At 33.0% G+C, this 19,643-nt stretch overlaps 1 protein-coding gene across 2 annotated transcripts in view; it reads right to left on the bottom strand.

The window, feature by feature from the left end:
* LOC121368354 (ATPase MORC2-like) overlaps nt 1-19,643 on the bottom strand; it is a 51,209-nt gene that overhangs the window by 16,354 nt on the left and 15,212 nt on the right. For both annotated transcript variants that reach the window (XM_041493048.1, XM_041493047.1), the window contains 14 exons: nt 19,253-19,393; nt 18,692-18,711; nt 18,138-18,272; nt 17,668-17,692; nt 16,968-17,071; nt 16,312-16,417; nt 15,293-15,386; nt 14,843-14,881; nt 14,165-14,467; nt 13,818-13,958; nt 11,601-11,894; nt 10,729-10,843; nt 7,796-7,838; nt 6,508-6,597 (listed from right to left, as the gene is read on the bottom strand). In XM_041493048.1, the coding sequence (XP_041348982.1) occupies nt 6,508-6,597; nt 7,796-7,838; nt 10,729-10,843; nt 11,601-11,894; nt 13,818-13,958; nt 14,165-14,467; nt 14,843-14,881; nt 15,293-15,386; nt 16,312-16,417; nt 16,968-17,071; nt 17,668-17,692; nt 18,138-18,272; nt 18,692-18,711; nt 19,253-19,393 (1,650 nt within the window). The remainder of the gene's footprint in view (nt 1-6,507; nt 6,598-7,795; nt 7,839-10,728; nt 10,844-11,600; nt 11,895-13,817; nt 13,959-14,164; nt 14,468-14,842; nt 14,882-15,292; nt 15,387-16,311; nt 16,418-16,967; nt 17,072-17,667; nt 17,693-18,137; nt 18,273-18,691; nt 18,712-19,252; nt 19,394-19,643) is intronic.

Genomic DNA, 19,643 nt, shown 5'->3' with positions numbered 1-19,643 from the left:
GGCAGGATAGCACAAACCATGGCCTTTGTTGAACCAGTTATGGATCACTGGTCGGTGCAAGCGGTTTACACCTACCCATTGAGCCTTGCGGAGCACTCAGTCAGGGTTTGGAGTCGGTATCTGGATTAAAAATCCCATGCCTCGACTGGGATCTGAACCCAGTACCTACCAGCCTCAAACTTCAGGGTTTTTGTTGTTGTTGGGTTTGTTTTAAATAATTGTTCGTTTTTCTTAAAGCTATATCAGTATATCCCAATAAAACAAAACATTGTTTAAAGTATATGTTCATCCCATCTACATCCTTTTAAGCCCTTTCAGTCTTCAGTTCACGTTTAGCCCAGATCTGTGCTGTCAAGGCAGCAGACATAAGCTATGTTAGGCTGAAAGGCGATCAAGCAGTATGGCTGGTCCAGTCAGCTCCGATTATTAATTTTTCATTAATGTCACATGGGCCTGTAATTTGCTGGCATAAACGGAAATGCTTGTCTAACACGCTGAGCCGATAGTCCCTTTGCTAAACTCTACCAATTAGAAGCTCTTTGCCAGTCTATCAAGAACAATTGCTGGCAATTGGATTCAAATGATTGAATGCATTAACGGCAAGCAACTCGGCCACTTTAGACACCCTTGGGGAGATATCAAAAATATCTCCTGTAGAAGGATTCCAGTCTTCTGTCAACAATCTGGGAGTTGGGGAATAATTTAAGCATATTTAAATTACAATGAACAAAGGTTGCAATTAGCTATGGGTGATTGACTATGTAATTAATCCAGAGTTGTCTACCCCTATGAAGCCATGGGGGAACAAAGCAGTCATATGCTACAAAATTATTGCAACACTTTTTAAAAGGGAAAACAAATAATGTAAAGATAAACAAATGAATACAATGCCACTTTACAAATGAACCCAAATTACATGTAGTTAATTGTTAAAATAAAATGTTTACAAAACCAAATTTTTTTGTTTTGGTGTTAATTACTTGTAATATAAAAAATTTAATTTCAACATACATGTATTTAAATCCAACAATTATTATTTTATTATTGTTTTTTTAAAATGCTTCTTGGGGTAATTTTTGTATCCGTATGTCCAGTAGGGTAATTTATAGTTAAACACATTTCAAATGGTCCTTTCTTTTGCTACTGTAATAACATTTAACCTAAAATTAAAATTATTAATAGTTTTAAAATATTAAATTCATTAAGATGTAACAAAAACAAAGTAGCCATAAAATGTACATGCAATGGTTTTCCACGTGCTTCCATTTGTCATGCCATTTTACGTACGATTTAAACAAAAGCAAATCGTTTAGTTTTGCTTACAGTTGTCTCGTTACCATTAGTATGATTACCATGGGATAATTGAAGTTAAATGTACATATGTTTCATTAAAATACATTTCATTTTAACTAAATTTTTGTGCTTCTATCCAATTACGGTTCAAGCATGCTGTCCTGGACACACATCTCAGGTTTCTGGGCTGTCTGTCTTGGACAGGGATTAATGGTTAGTTGTTACTGACAGAAAAGTCAATATAGCAGTCTTATAATTCCCCATTGAGCAGTTAAAACAGTCCTCACAAAATTGGGAAAATGACGGTTTTGTTTGTGTGTTGCTTAGACAAATCCAATATGGCGTAGCCTATTTTTTGTTCATGCAAAACTTAGGGCATCATTTACATGGACATAACGGGATTACATGCAAAAAGAAAATGGGTTACCTGGATTTATATTTGTGTAACAATACGCACATTTTAAATTCTCAGATGCATAGTTAGAACTAGTTAAAAATGCAAAAAATGCAAAAAAAATAATACAATGTTTCAAAGGTTCTAATCAAAAACACTTAGCATTATTGAACATAATTAATTAATAAGTTAGCAAATGAAAAGTATACTTGTTCATCTTTAAGTGATTAATTAACAAAGTGGAATCAAATTTCTTGGCTACCATGAACTGATTCGATGTCTCTTATAGTTTCACCTTCATCTCAATGTACATTTAAAATGTTTTTATTAAATTAAAAAATAATAATTTATGATGTACAATTCATCATTAACCCAGTTTTTTTTAGTTTTTTAAAAGGTTTTTTGTTGGGTTTTTTTTAAAGAAGAATGGTGATGGAACATTCGTAGGTGTAATTATAAAGCAGGTTTTATTGGTCTCAATTTTGTAGTTTCAGAGATATGGAGCTTACACCAAAAGCTCATCGTGGAGTTAAACACAGATCACACTATACTGTTAGGTTTGAGGTTTTATTGATGCATCAAATATAGACACAATTTAAATTTATATTCAATCTGCAAGTGATATGATTTATTATGACCTTTGATGATTTTTTTTCAGATTATAACATGTTCTTCAAGTATCATAATATATTGGTTGCTTTAGATGAAATCTGATAACTAGATCTGTTACAATGTAACCGCATTGTAAATTAAAATGGATTTATCATGTCAGGAAATTATTATGTAAAAATGCTTTTGCTTATATATGGGAATGTCAATCAGATGAAAAAAAAACATTCTCTGTCATTTAAGACAACTTCATACAAAAAACTCTTGCTGTACTTAACAATCCTCCAAAACACAAACAAGTTAATATTTTTCATCTTCAGTCATATTTACAAAATCCAAGGCGGAATCTAGCTCAGTAGGTTGAGTGCTCACGTTACAGGATCGAACCACCTCAGTGGATTCATTCAACTGATATGATTTTTCTCGTTCCAACCAGTGCACAATTGGTCAAAGGTCGTGGTATGTGTTTTCCTGTCTGTGGGAAGTGCATATAAGATACCTTGCTGCATTAGGAAAAATGTAGTGGGTTTCCTCTGATGGGTCAGAATTACCAACTTTTTTATATCCAATTAATTAATCAATGTGCTTTAGTGGTGTCGTTAACAAAAGAAACTTGAACTTTATTTACGAAAACCATTATTAGCAAAAGATAGGTGCATCCTAACAAAATATTGATGTTTATATGTTGAAACAGGAAGATATTGAAGATGAGTTTCATTTTATTCTTGTATGTCCACAATCCAGTGAATTCTGAGTTAAAAATACATTAAAAATATTACTATTGTAAATCTTGTTTTCAGTTATTATGTAACCCAAATATGATAGTTATTACTAATATCTGTAAATTTCTCTATGTTGCTACAGCAAAATGCCAATCATTAAAATAGCCATATCATCATCAACCATATGATTATAGTTATGTATCCGTTTAATAATTTATATTTATTGTTACGTAATGTTGTATTGACATATTGGTTTTATATATTATGTATGACCCATTCCATGGTTATGATTTAAGCCAGGACATGACGTTCTGACTCTATGACTATCACAAAAAAAATCCTTTTTTAAATGGAAATGCAGTTTTATTATTAACAGACTCAATACTTGTGATACTATAAACATGTCAGGTCTATTTTTGGTTTTTTGTGAAAAATGTAACTGAGAAAGTTAAAAAATTAAAATGTGCCAGGACATGACCAATTTGGACATCACTTTTTGGGTAAATATTACAGTCCCTCCAACACTCTACTCTCCTGGTAGAATGTTTTAATATTGAAATACACTGTTTAGTAGAATATCCAGTCTCTTTCAGAATACTATATATCAATGTACTGAGAGATTATTTTTTGTGATGTAATATTTAGTTAACTTCACATATATATATATAGTTCACAATTTTGTTTAACATGTTGTATTATACGATGTTTTCTTCTTAAACTTGAAAATAAAGTGAACTGAACTAAACTAACTGTCGGAAAAGCAATATTTATATCTCATCTGCTAAATGCAGGAGATGCATTCCAACATGAATTTGGGCGGGTTACATTGTACAAAAGAATATGAAATATTTCACAGATTGAAACATTTTTCTATAAATCTACAAAATTACTATATTAAATACATGAGTATAAAGATCATAACTACCAACAAAATAATGGTTATACTGCTGTCATTTGAACTTTATGTGATTATAGTATCAACTGCTTTATGCATAATCAAATAAACAATAAAATGAAAAACCCAACGAATCACTCAACTCTCAAATATTTAATCAGAATCTGCAATCTGGTCATCTAGTAAGTTTTGCAATAAATTAAGTTCCTTTAATTGTTACCAAAAAGGGGTGGGGGGGGGGGGGGGGGGGGGGGGAGGAGGGAAGAAGTGTGAACTGTCAAAAATATAATAATAAAACATTTTCTGTTTGAAAATAGATGAATGTAAAATTTCATTTGTCAAAAATGTTGAAGGTGAAATAATATGTGAGGAATTACACCTCTAAACATGATTGTCTCAAGAAGTGATATTCATTTTATTACACCAAGACAAGAGGTCATGACCTTGGATTAGCTGACTGATGATGTCACGCTCTAGGACTCCACAGAGAGTCATACAAAAAGTGTGCACATTCTTTCAATTCATACTTGCGGTCAAGATTAGTCACATAATTTAACAAAATATGTTTGAATACTTTTGTTTAGCCTTGAATATATGTCCTATGGTACCATTAAAACATTCTCATTGTAATATAAAGTTTCTCAAGGGAAACTGTTTAGTATTATCTATATAGTCTACATATGTAAAGAAGTTATATTTGCACAATGGATATGACAAATATTAACGTTGGTCATGAACACAAGGGAATTAAATGTTTTGCACCATAAATTGATTCAGTGACTAAAGAAATAATATGTGATGTAACATTTAAGATTAATTTAAATATATGAAATGAAATTGTTTAAATCAGAAGAAAAAAAATTAACATGCAGGTTAACTAAAATTTAACATGATTAAAGAAATGGTTAAATACACAAACTGAAAATGTTAGTTATAGTCAAAAACTATTAAGCTATTAGTTTTGTATACAGCTGAAATGGAATAGCTAAGATTTAAAGGGGGACAACTTCAAAAATAGGTGAACATCAAATTCAAGGTTGCAACATGTTAAGTTAAACTAAAACCAGTAATCAGAACTTAATAAACCATGACGAAAAACTGCAGTAGAGTTTTCAGGAAGCCTAAGATACCTTAAAAGTCAATCCCTTTTTTCATAATAAAAGTCAACTCTATTCTCATAATGGAAGTTGGGTTTTTTTAACATTCAATATTGAAAACCCCCCACATTTACTATAGTTTATTTTTATTTTTTATCATGACAAAAACTAGCTGTATGCATGATTTAGATCAGTGTTGGTTTATCATGACTAATATGATTTCAATATACCATTAATACAAATAAATAAGATTTAACAGTTACCTCCCTTACATTCATAAGGTATTATAATTTCACTATTTCTAAGTGAACCAGTATCTAGGGTCATCCATAAAGTGTTCACCCAGAAGGGGGTGGGGGTGGGGCATTATGTAGGAAGTGTGTACAGGTGTGAGTCAGGGATTCAATGACTGTGTACATAAGCCAATGTGTTGTAACATAAAGCCAGTTGTGTTCTCTAGGAGACAAGACATTTAAACGAGTGCCAAATTTCAATAAAACTTAACCTTTTTAAAACCCAAGTGTACCTTTCAAAATAAACCCTAAAATATGTTTTGCAGGTGAAAGAATAAAAACAATCTTTCAAAATGACAATACCACCAAACTTGGTGTAGAGTAGTAGTCTTCAGCTATATGGCGGGTAAGTACTGAATTCAACGGGTGGCACGTAGCCCAGTGGTAAAGCGCTCACCAGATGTGCAGTCGGTCTGGGATCGATCCCCGTTGGTGGCCCATTGGGATATTTCTCGTTCCAACTAGTGCACCATGACTGGTATATCAAAGGACGTGGTATGTCCTGTCTGTGGGATGGTGCATATAAAAGACCACCTGATACTAATGGTAAAAATAACCAAATGTTTGACATCGAATAGCCAATGATTAATAAATCAATGTGCTCTAGTGATGTCATTAAACAAAATAAACTTCTTATTTTTTTATATCGAGTTAAAATCCCTACGCTAGCTCCAACCCAAGTAAGTTTTAACAGCTGAAGATACAGGCAGCAGTATACCAAATACACCGGGTCAAAGTTCACATAATTTTATATGTCACATTAAACAAGCACACACATTCATTCCATTAAGATATGTGACAAGACTTACTGTCATAAAATGTTGTTTCATTTGACTATAAAGCTGGAAGTTGACTGGACTATTTGTCATTACAAGCAGCTAATTAACAAAATGCATATTACTGCAGTACCAGTTGCAACAAAACAGAAATGCTTTTTCACGCACATGGGATAACTAGTGCCAATGTAATCATTCAAATAAATACACAAACATCATTTTCAAAACATGTCTGGAACAAAAAATATTTCAAGAGATAATGAAAACTTCGCATTTTATAGCATTTACCTTCCACAGTAAAATAAATTTAAAACTATACCATTACTGTTGCTGCTAAAAAAAAATCAAAACCAAAACATGTTTTCATTTATCAAGATAATTTATGACAAATTAAGCAAAGATAACAAAAAATCTGAATAAAAACTCACCATTTATCATGCTTGTCTTTGGAATTATTGTCCAACTTTATTTTCCACTTGGCATCTGTAGGGTTAACCTTCACAACAACACCGGATAGCCTGTAAGAAAAAACAACCATCATTCTGAGAGTACTGCTGAAGCAATGAATGTCAAGTTCAAGGGCCATAACTCTGTAAAAAATAGTTAAAGAAAGTTAAACTTGATCTATAACAATACATGATAAAGCTATACACAACATTTCATCTCAACATCTTCAGGCAATTGAAAAAGAAAAGTCAGAAAACAATTTTTTTAAATTTCAAGGCCTATAACTCTGTGAAAAATTTATAAATTGGCTTGAAAGCCAAAATTGATTTGTAACAGAATATGATACAGCTTTATTATCCATGTGGTTCAACATAACCGAGTTAATAATAATGATACGAAGCACATGTGTAATAACAAGTGTAATGACGTAATTTTGGGAAGCAACATCATAACATGACATTGCTTCTCCAGTCCTAGCATTTGTCGTCTCCTTCTAGTTGTGGCTGAAACATTTTGAGTTGGGTCTTGTTATTCATAAAGAAAACAACAATAATAATATGGATAATAAAGAAATTATTACACTCGCGTGTGAGTCGTACGGATTTTACGAAACTCGTGTCAGGATTCATGTACTACCCTTGCTCTCACTTGGGCAATACAAAAATCCTGACACTTGTTTTGTAAAATCAGCATTACACACAAGCTCGTATAATAATCTCTATATACACACAATTTCAGCTCATTATCTTGAGGCATTGCTAAAAAAAAGTCTGGATAACACATTTTTGTATCTCCTAAGTTAAAGAGCCATTATTCTGTCAAAAATGTTCTGTAATAGTAAACGGTAAAGCTATACAGCTGCGAAAAATTTACAAAAACATTTTCAATGAAAAAAAATTAACCATTAGGTCAGTGACAATGTTATTCTGTTCTAATTTTAACCAACTGTATATTTAAAACTATGGACTATGTACTTGAATTACTTGCTCCTATAGATGATATATTCTTATCACTATAGACCCTAAAGAAAATGAATTGATAAAAAGGTTGAATTGTGTGTGGAATTAATCAACAACCTGATCTAATCAAATGGTATATATATAGTAGATAAAAAAACAGAATTCCTCTGAATTACAAACATGTATATTCATTTCAAACATAAAACAGTGCAAAATCAGTAAAAGTGAAGGTTATTACCAACTAAAATCCGAAACAAATATAATGCTAACAATTTAATACTGTATGACAAAAAGTATAAAAAGTGCTTACCATTTATTATTCACATGAGCTTCAACCCTTGTTCCAATTTCACCTGAAAAAGAAAAGATAGTGAAATGACAGAAACAAAATCTAAACGTTGTTACAACAGGGTCCATGCTTATAAAACATAGACTCAATCTCAAATGATGTCACGCATGTAATTTGTATGGCATAGCTCTGAGTTTTGTAACTACAGGGGTTCAAAAATGTTCAAAAAAATTACTTGCCATAGGGCAAGTGCCAATCAGATATTCACTTGCCCTATATATTTTTCCACTTGCCCATACTTCTTAAGGTAACCAATTGTGTTACTCCTATTTAATTTAATACAGTGCTTAATAGTGTAATAATCTTGAAAGTAATTGGTGTTCAATTGCACAAATAAAGAATTTTGCCAATAGATTACAACACTTACCCAGGAAGTACTAAATGTATATGTCTGTCCAGTAGTATCAACTGTCTTCTTTATTTGTTGATTTAAACTTCTTCTTTTTTAAATAGTGTCCAATTGTTGATTTAAAAATTAAAGTTTGTTATTTGTTTGGTAGTGTCCACTTGTTCATCTAAATATAATTATTGTGTTGATGTATGCCTTGGTGACCATTTGTATGGCCGTGGATGTTTGAGATCCCTTTCCACTCGTGAGCCATTCTTTTATGGCTGGCATTGGTTCAAAAATGTTTAGGGATTTTGGCCCATGTGTCATTGTGTATATATTATTTAATTTTTTTCCCCCAAAACACTTCTCCGAGGTGTTTTTACCCTGTTCATAGCTGAGAAAAGTCTCTCAAACAGTCGTAGTTGGGCTCAAACTATACATGAGCTCTTTCTTTGGAAATGTTTTTAAATAGTGCAGGCTTGGTAAACAACAGCCGGGGATGGGGTGTACATTGATCGCAGCCTTGTATTTTTAACTTATTGAGCATAATTTATTTGTTAAAAACTATTAATAAAGCAGAAACAATGAATATATTCATGTACGCTTAGAGGGCATCGCACCATCACGATTATGACGTAGGATTAATGAAATCTGACTTGTCACGATTATTACGTAGGGCTAATGAAAAATAACTTCACCTACACGAACGTAGATTTAAATTTATAAAGTACTGAAAAAACCCATAAGTATGTTCTGCTACAAGGTTTATTATATCTAAACTAAAATGTCTTGCAACTTTTATAAGAATACAGTTCATAATATGTATGCTCAGTTCAAGTGAACTTGGAAATTATAAATTTGCTTTACGTCCCCGTTCATTTGCAAAGAGCAGATTCCGGAACCACGTTAACGTCTAATTTAATTTGAATATAACAGTTTTAAACTATATCCCACCTCATTTACCATGTTTGCAAAGATTAAACATTATGATTGCACACACACGGCATGTATACTTTTATTTTTATATAAGCTGTAAAGCGTATTGAACGCTATTTCTCTGAAGATCATCAAACCGATTATTTGTATGAATTCAGTCGAACGTTCAGTTGCTGAAATTACCGATCTTAGTCAATAGTAAAAGGGGAATAACTCTAAAGTTGTTATTGAACTTTTCAACACATTGTTTTCCGTTTTGGTGTGTCAAAACATTGGCAAGAGTTCCGATCGTTCCAGCATTTAGGGTTAGTTCTCTTCAGAGCTATATAAATGCTCGTACGGTCGGAACTCTTTCCAAAGTTTTTACCAAGATTTGTAAAAAAAAAAAAAAAAATGTTTTAGGTGTTACATTAGTCACTTGTCATCGGGCATATGCAGTTAACATAATTACTTGCCCGGCATGGAAATTCCACTTGGCACGGGCGTCCGGCGATGGGATTTTTGAACCCCTGAAGTACCAGGCCAGGACATATTTTAACCTACAGGCAAGATTTCTCACCGATATTGACATGTCCATATGTTGTATACCATATGCACTGCCATCAAGTCATATCTCCCACCATTTTGTGGACTGAAGTGGTCGAAAGAAGTACTAACAGAATGACAGGAAGTCACATCCTCCATAAACATGGCCGACTTACTTTTCCATCAGAATAGTTGTAAATTGTGAGTTAAAAATGTGATTCTTCAATGTGTATTTTTGCGAAATGTCTCCATTATATTGAGGAAATGACAGCTAATTATCGTGACAGTTAATTTAATAGTACAGTCAGGGATTCTAGAATTTTCGTAAAATCCACTAGCCATGGGATCCGTGATTTTAAAAAGTTACTAGCCACAATTAAAAATTCACTAGCCCTATACTTTACTTCAAGTTAATAAAATTTTACTAATTTGTCACCTAAAGAGGGAGATACGAGCTTAAAAACATTTAACATTGGGTGGTAATGGGGGAAAGATAATCATATTTACAAGACAGACTTAATTGCAGCATTTGACTTCTTTTTTTTCACTAGCCATCGGGCATGGCAATAGAAGGTATTTACTAGCCCAACACTCAAATTCACTAGCCATGGGAGTGGGGCTATCATTATCTAGAAGGCCTGAGTACAGTGAAACCTAAACCTAAACTGGACCCTGAACAAACCTAAATTCTGTCAAAACCAGCCAGGTTTTATGGTCCAAAAAATGCAACCCTCTAAAGACTGAATTCTGTCTAAACTGGATAAATATTAGGTCTCTGACGTAATCTGGTTTAGACAGGTTTCACTGTACTAATAATAAATAGAGGACATCTGTTCACAAATGCATGAAAGGAAGTCAGACTGCAAAGATTTTTTGCATAATTGTTTTTACGAAACAGGACTCTCTAAAATATCACACAAAAACAAAACACCCACCTACCCATGCATGAACCGTATTTTAAGTATTTATGAACTTTTTAAATGAAAATATGTGAGTACAATTATGAAATGTAACAATGTAATCAATGGTCTAAAGGTTAATATTCACATCGGTGATGCTTCCATCTCTAAGTAGTATAGTTTGGAAATATTAGTCTGATTACCATTGCTATCAGCATCTTTAATGCAGACTTTTTCAGGTTCTTCTTCGGTATCCATGGCAACGCCATCAGTAAGCCGTTTCCCGTCTGCTTCATTCTCATCATGTACAGAAGCAGACTGAAATCAAAGAAAGAAGAAGCCCATATTAAAATCATTATCAAACCACAGAACAGTTGTCTTCTTGCTACATCAAATAACAATGCATAAAATTCATAGAATTTTTTTTCAATAGTCTGACAATACCCCTGCACCTAATTAAATAGAGGTCATTAAGTATGTAAAATATGGCAATTTCAACACTTGGTCTCAGCTACTGGGTGCGTGTGTGTGTGGATTTGACTAGTTTTGAGAATTGGCTGGAATTTCATCATCAATCATCAGTTATAATCGGTTTGCACCAGTCCTTCAACTTTCGATTACATAACTGGTTAGAGTTATATGAACATAAGAAAGAATTTCAAATACATGCACCTGTTGCCATGTTCACCCTACAAATTACTCATTTCACCTTTTAAAAACTATTTAATGTACACTTGGAAACAATCACCCACACAAACATATTTACATCAATGCCAGATGTGAAATAAATTTAAGTTTTTCCACACAATCTATTGTGGATTTTTGTAGTCGATCTTCACATTTTCAATTATAATCGATTATTGGAACATCACTGGGGGGGAGGGGGGTGGGCATAATAGTTGATGCTATATATGGCTTCTCCTATTATTGGGTTTTATATGCACTTTCTCACAGAACATAGTGCATATCAAGACCTTTGACATACCAGTCATGGAGCACTGTTTGTAATGGGAAGACACACATGGGTCCGTCCCAACTAAAAAGGTGTGGTAGAGATTAGTATGAGTGAAAATACCTCAGGGTTCGATGGAGAAAATATTCCAGGCTTCGGTTGTTTCTTGGGCGAATCGGTGTCAGAGTCAGTGGACTGGGTCTTCTGTTTTTTGGCTGGAACAACTTCGTCTGGTTCTGGTTCTGGTTCTGGTTCTAGTTCTAGTTCTTGTTCTGGTTCTGGGCTGGAGGCTTTGTTCTTGTCCTTGTTAACAGGTGCCTCTTCGACATCCGAGTCAGCCGGTGAAGACACAGATGATGCCTTTCGTTTAACAGCTTCTGCTTTTGATGATGAAGATCCTTTCTTTGCTTCTGCCAGCTGTGAAAAAAATGTGTTTTTTTCGCATTACCTTTATTTGTGAATACAGATAGACTAAAAAAGTTATCAAAACATTCTTGTATATACATATATATACAGTCAAACTTTGATAACTCAATCTTGAAGGGGACGAGGAAATAGTTTGAATTTCAGGGAGTTCAAGTTTTCAAAAGTAATATATAAGAGTTCAAATTTGAAACTCCATTGCAGCTGGATGGTTTCGCTTAATATTCTAATAAGTGTGCACTTCATTGCCTTCCCAAAACTCTGAAAACTATGCATCCCCAGTTGAAAGGCAACTTAATATATAACTGTCACCACAACCCCACGCCACCCCAGCGCACCCCAGTTGTTGCCATCTTAACGTCTGTGGTATATTCATTGTGCATATATTATAAAAGTAAGTAAATAACAAAACAAAAAAGATAACCCAGATGAATTTGAAATATATGCTTGGGCATATATTTCAAATTTTACGGATGTCAAAACATGGCGGAACGTAACTAAGTAATAAAACAACGTAATAAAACACATAATGCCGAATAACACTAAGTGCATTTGTTTTTCACAAAATTATTAACGCTTTGCACCTCTACTTTCTTTCTCCAATCTGGCTACCCACCCCACCCCCCATTTCTAGGCACTAGGCGAGAGTGCTTGGATGACAAGAAAGCAGAACTATTTAAAACCGATCTGGCTATCCCCTCTTTACCAGGTCCTTCCCAAGATTGCTCAATCTATGATGTATCAGTTTTTAACATAACTAAATGACTGGTAATTGATAAACATTAACTGATATATAAATAGCCAAGCTAAAGTTTGACATGATTCATGCTTTTGAAAGCAAAAATAAACAGTACAAATGCTCTTTGAAGTTAACCAGACTATGTCTGTAATTACTTATTACACACTGAGGCCAACCAAACACAGGTTCATTTCGTTCCGCTTAGTCGGCGATCTATTATTCTGAAATTGCCACCTTCATCCTCGACAGCCAAGACCATCCTAGACAGGCGCGCTTCGCCTGAATGACATGACTGACAATTCATTCGTCTTGAAAATACTATTTGATCAATCCACACGCATCAAGTTTTAGAGGTGCATACTCTATTAAATCTTTATGGCGGGACCAAATAATTAGGTCGAGAGATCGAGGTTATTGAGTTTTCGAAGTTTGAGTTTTCAAAGGTCGTTATTACTAGTTTGTATAGCAAGTTGGCCGGGACCGTCGTTTCAGATCGAGAGATCGAAGTTTTCGAGAGATCAAAGGTGGAGTTATCGAAGTTTGACTTTATATAGAAAGGGCAGTTTTATTAATGGCTAAACTTTAAAATATATCAACAACATTATCAGTTAACTGAATATGAATAAACTACTTCTCCATCAAGAGAAATTATTTACTCATCCTCAGGTATACAGGAAAAATCTATCCCATGAAAGAAAGCTATGTAAGAAGACAAGACTCCATCACATGCTGTCAGGTGGGATGAAAAAGTACACCAGAGGTGGTAGAAATTTCGACCTGGGACAAGGCTCATCGTATTTTCCGTGTTAATTTATAGTGTTAAGAAAACACAGCAGATACGATAATGTAGTTTATTTATAATAAAATGGTCAAATAAAAAAGTTACTTTTCCAGCTATCTCTGTCTGTTCGTGTAAAACAATAGTTTATTTACTGAACAGATAAGAGAAAAAGACTCCATCGCATACAGTCATGTGGGATAGAAAAAGTACACCCTCGGTGGGAGAACAAGTCAAACATTTTCGCAACCTCAACTCTGGCCTATGTTTAGCGAGCCGTTTTTGAGTGGTAATTGGGTTTAATTATAGTATAAAAAGCAGAGTTTAATTATAGTATAAAAAGCAGAGACAAACAGCTGGCTGAACTTGCACCAGAAAATGGCTCAATATAAAAACAAACCTTAGCAGCTTTGACAGAGGCCACTGTTCTGGCTTGGTGCGTTGGCTTTGGAGATGAACGAACAAGAGCCGGCTTTTGCTTAGGTTCCAGTTGCAGCTTTGTTCTCAGTGACTGCTCTAGTTTTTTGGCTTTCTGAATTTGCTGAAGAGACAAAAAAGTATTATAAACAAAGACTAGAATAAGAATAAAAATAGCAATTCTGCCTTGAATAGATAAGTGTAATGATAATGAATAATAGATAATAATTTTGATTTTAAGCATGGCTGAAAAAACTCTCGGACTCAAACGACAGATGAATTAATTAAAACATTAACATAAACAAATCTAAATTTAGAACTAAAATCTACCTTCTGCTTGGACATTTTCTCTCTCTCTCTCTTGGCACGGGCCAGTTCTGTTCTTCTTTTCTCCTCTTTTCTTTGTCTTTCTCTATCTCGCTTTTCTTCTTCACGTTCTCTATTTCTTTCCCTCTTTTCCTTGTCCCGTCTTTCACGCTCTTTCCTTTCTTTTTCTTTTCTTTCTTGTTCTTTGCGTTGTTCTTCTTTTCTTTCTCTTTCCATTTGTTCAATCTCCTTGCGTTCCTCTTCACGTTTGATCCGTTCCTGCTCAAGTGCAAGAGCTTCTCGGTTGGATTTGACAGCCTTTGATCTCTACGAATAAACACACATAAATTAAATCCATCATCAAGCGCCTTATTTTTGCCTTATCTTTTTAAAGTAGAAATATTTTCAAACAAAAAAGCTGGCCGTTTTGGTTCAAGTGTGTGTGTATGTGTGTGCACATTCGTTTTCATGTGTGCATGTGTGTATTTATATACTAGTAATAGATCTGTTAATAAAAAATATACCCCGAACATCAGAATTCAATCTACAGTGGTTGCAGATTGGATTAAATATTGAAGTAACTAACATTTTGACCAGTAAGGCCCCAAAACATGTTGCAAAAATCCTTAATATCCCTGGGAAAGGAGAAAGGTGAATGGAAATTAAGATAACAACCAATAGTACAACCATTTACCAACATACCTGCATCTTCTCCAACATATCCTGCTTTTTTCTAATTTCCTGGAGGAAAAGAAAGAAGAGAACTTCAACAGTGTGAAACAAAATATAGTAAATTAGGGGAATTTAACTATTCTATATATAACTGCTACAATAGTATACTATGGCTTTATGGTGATTATTTCTAAACGGATGGTATTTGCAAATAGGCTTCATTTCTTATATATCATTTTATTACTAACAAAAACTTATATATATAGAGCTTAATAACCACAATGTAATAACAATCTGAAGGCACTAATGTATCTCCGGAAATATTTTATAAGCCAAGGAGAAAAATATCAATGTTGGAACAGTTTTTAAAAAATAATGTAAATATGAAAAAAATTATACAGGAAATAGACATTGGAGACACAAGTTTAGAACAAGGGAAAATGTACAAAAAGTATTGAGTTGAATGTTTTATTAAGTTACCTCTTCGAGATCTTTTTTCTTTTGTTCCTGAGATTTGGTTTCTTTCTTTAAAAAACCTTCAGGTATATTTAACTTCTGTTCTACTGATGAACACCTGTAGGAAAATAAAATAAAGCTTCTAAGGAACTTACTTTAACATAATAAGAATAAAAAATACATGAAAAAAAAACCCACAACTATTTTTAATTTGAATATTGTGAATAAATGTGCACTGCCTATGGTTTTTAACAAGGTTAATTTTTAATTATTAGACTAATTTAATCAGTGATACGTTTAGATATTAGACCCATTTGTTTTAGGACTTAAATGAATGTATTTGCAAAGATTATTTAAATAAAGTGAAGTCTGTTAATTTTTTAAATATCAGTTTTAGTTATTATTAGAATTTATAAAAACATATTTATAAAATCAAAGCAGCTTATTTTACATCAATATGAATAGTAAATAACACAGTTAACACTGATACTGAAAGGAAAAATAGATGAATATGACAAGCAAAATTATTTTTTAAAATACAGTGCTGATAGCAGGATGTTGAAGAGAAGTGAGAATGGGACTTAGTTCATAAAAACCGGCCTCGGTGGCGTCGTGGCAGGCCATCGGTCTACAGGCTGGTAGGTACTGGGTTCGGATCCCAGTCGAGGCATGGGATTTTTAATCGAGATACCGACTCCAAACCCTGAGTGAGTGCTCCGCAAGGCTCAGTGGGTAGGTGTAAACCACTTGCACCGACCAGTGATCCATAACTGGTTCAACAAAGGCTATGGTTTGTGCTATCCTGCCTGTGGGAAGCGCAAATAAAAGATCCCTTGCTGCCTGTCGTAAAAAGAGTAGCCTATGTGGCGACAGCGGGTTTCCTCTAAAAACAGTGTCAAAATGACCATATGTTTGACGTCCAATAGCCGATGATAAGATAAAAAATCAATGTGCTCTAGCGGCGTCGTTAAATAAAACAAACTTTTTGGTTCATAAAAAGTCATAAATACATTTTAACTCTGAACTACACCAGCTGCACTCACTTGTTGTGCTGTTGGTCCGGGTTCATGGCACAAAACCAGTCATCAGGAAAGTCTTTGCCAATATTGTTGGATGAGAAAGGAAGTGTCCTCCATTTTAAACACATATCTTAAAGTTGAAAAAGAAAAGTATTAACAAAAAGTATAACTGATTTTGGGGTTAATCACAAAATAACAGGGACCGAAATTTAGATCATCGTGCAACAGCATATTAGTACAAATGATAACAAAATAAATATCGGATAATGATAACAATGTCGTTGCAGATCAATTTTGCAACAGTTTTTTGCAGAGGCACTGTTAATTGCCATTGTGAATTCCGTGGGATGAAATAATGATTAAGCAATGCATTATCCAACAGTGATCACAAATTGGATGTTTTATTAATCAGAATAGAATATCCATGTTGTGATGCTGCATAAACCCTTTACTAACACTTTCTGTTGTTATATGTCACAATACATCTTGATTTCAACTCTTTGTTATTTAATTAAAATAATATTATGATGATGTCAAAGGCAGAAGAATAATTTGAAGAAAAAAATGTATAACTATTATTTCAAGACATTAAAAAATTATTTATAAATTTTAATTCCTCCAACATTTTACTAGTATTTCCAAACAGATAATAAAGCAGCAACGAGCAGTGTATTACTCACCACATTGTAAGGTAACATTCATCTGCATGGCTCTTTTGCGGAGATATTTCACATCCATCGATGGAGGATCCTTCCAATTTGAAGAAATGTAACCAAAGTTCTCCCTGAAACAACCAGTTTATAAATAAGAAATTTGCTGGTGTCAAACCCGCTATTTTACATTCCATAAAACTAGAACTTAAGTAGTTAATTCAAAATAAAAAAAAATAAAAAAAGCAATCTGGAAATTTTTCTTTTTGAAATATTGATAATGGACAGTTGCCAATTCATTTGAAACTGATTTACAAATCACTGCTCAACAGTTTAGAATTGTGTAATAACCATTGAATCTTGCATAGAAAATTATGACGTGATAATGAAAAAATGTTCCTCACAAATAAAAATACACGGACAAATTACTTTGACCTTTGATTATTCAGCTTAAAAATGCATATATCTGGACAAGGAACGAGAGGTAACCTCTCACAATGTCTTACAATCTTGAGAATTTAGACTTTAAACAATTCTGGATCCAAACTAGTTTTGTACTTACATCATAAAAAATAATATTAAATTTCATTAGTATATTCAAATACCTAAAAATTATCATATTTCATAGACCTGGAAAATAACTTTACAGTAATAAATGAGATTTGGGGGAGGGGGAGAGGGAGGGATGAGCATTTGAAGAACTCTTAGTCTTATATAACATAAAACTTACCAAAACTTTGTGACACCTTGCTGAACTGAAAAAATAACACATAACATTAATTAACAGTCAAAACATGGGAGACACGGTAGAAAAGATCAAACACTTAAAAATTCTTATTCTCAATTGGCATTTTAAAAACAAAACATGATACAATGACTTGAAACAGACTCAGTTTATTGACACATATAATCACAAAATGGCTTTAATCTTTTGATTATTCAGCTTCAAAATCTTGACAAGGGACAAGATGTAGCCTCTCTCAAGGTCTTACCATCTTTAAGAATTTAGAATTTAAACAGCCTGTTTATTACATCTCTACATCTAATCACAAATTAATAAGATCTTACTTTAAAAATGTCATTAAATTAAACAGCCATAATAATAAATTTAAAACTACAACCTCTCAATTTTCGCCCTTTCTTATGGTGTAAAATAAACTTCTTTTTTTTCTTTATCAAAATTACAGAAAATTATCTAACCTATGCCTACATCCTTCCAAAACTGCACCATGTGTTCCCCCATTGCTTTCAGCAAGTGCCGGTACTCTTTAGCATCGGCAAAGTCCTGTTTGTTGTGAGTTGGTTCTAGCACTAAATATGGAACATCCACAATTCCTATAAAAACAACATCAATAATTACATAAATGAAAAGAAAACAAATATTCTGTCCAACAGAAATGTTTTAAAACTAAATATTAAAATTCTAACACAAGATATACAGACATAATAGCCATTCACTATCACTACAAAGTCTAATAAACAACAAATTATGTTGTAAATTCTACACCTAAATTCAATTTCATTAATCATGACCAATCATGACCTGCACAAAATTGTCAAGTAATGCTTGTTGTTTTGTTTGCTTTAACCAATCACAAAGAACATACGGTAATACAATAATGGACAGAAAGAGAGAAGACAAAGAGAAGAGAAAAGGAGACAGAAAGACACACACAGAAAGACAGAGGAAAAATGACTACTGGATGATTTTAAACATTGGAATGTCAAGATATATACTGGTTAAATAAACTTACCTACAACTCCACTGCAGTTTCTGTAAATAAAAGATTGCAAAATATTATACATACATATATATATATATATATATATATATATATATATATATATTCATAATGGAATAATATAACAGTACAGAGTAGTTATTCTACTGTATAAAAATTAATATTTGAAAAGCAATTGATTTAATTATAATTATTCCTGATCAATTGGGAGAGAATAAAGGAAAAGGTGTAACAGTTTGCTTTTAAACTGAATACAAAAATTGCCAAATTACTGCATAAACTGAAAAACATTAATGTACAAATAGATTCAGTATAAAACAGTTTCATCAATATCAGTGTATGTTATTTTCAAATACATAAAAATAAACATTATCTTTAATGAAATAAGATAACAACACAAATCTCCTATCGTTAAGTCATGAATGGTTATAAATGCATCATTGTGTTCTCAAGTTTCTAAATTTCAATTCCATCATTTTACACACACCAAAAAAAAGATCAATTAAATTTTAATAATCAAATAATAATAAATAGTACATGAATGACTAACAGTAAGAAAAAAAAAACACATACACTCCGCCTTCTGTTTGTGGTCCAACCTTCTCATACATCTTTATCAATCGACTACAGTTGTATACAAACACTCCATCATGACTGCGATCTTCCAGGTTAATACCAAATATCAGATTTAACGTCTTTGGGTCTTTGAGAGCTCTGAAAATAAAACCACACTTTTAAAAACCACATGCATTTTGAAAATTACAAATACAGAACACAATTTTTTTGCATAGCAAATATTTTACAAAAATACATTAAACACGTCAATAGAGGATAATAAACGAGTTACCAGTTATTGTCAAATTTATGACCCGTGTGAAATAATTTTCAGTTGTCATAAGCTTTAGCGAGTGACAAACGAACATTATTTCACGAGGGATATAAATTTGATAATAACTTGTACCAA

This window comes from Gigantopelta aegis, chromosome 3 (assembly GCF_016097555.1).
Source record: "Gigantopelta aegis isolate Gae_Host chromosome 3, Gae_host_genome, whole genome shotgun sequence".
NCBI lineage: Eukaryota > Metazoa > Mollusca > Gastropoda > Neomphalida > Peltospiridae > Gigantopelta > Gigantopelta aegis.
Note: the sequence above shows the minus strand (reverse complement) of the source record. Positions and strands in the feature narration are given on the sequence as shown.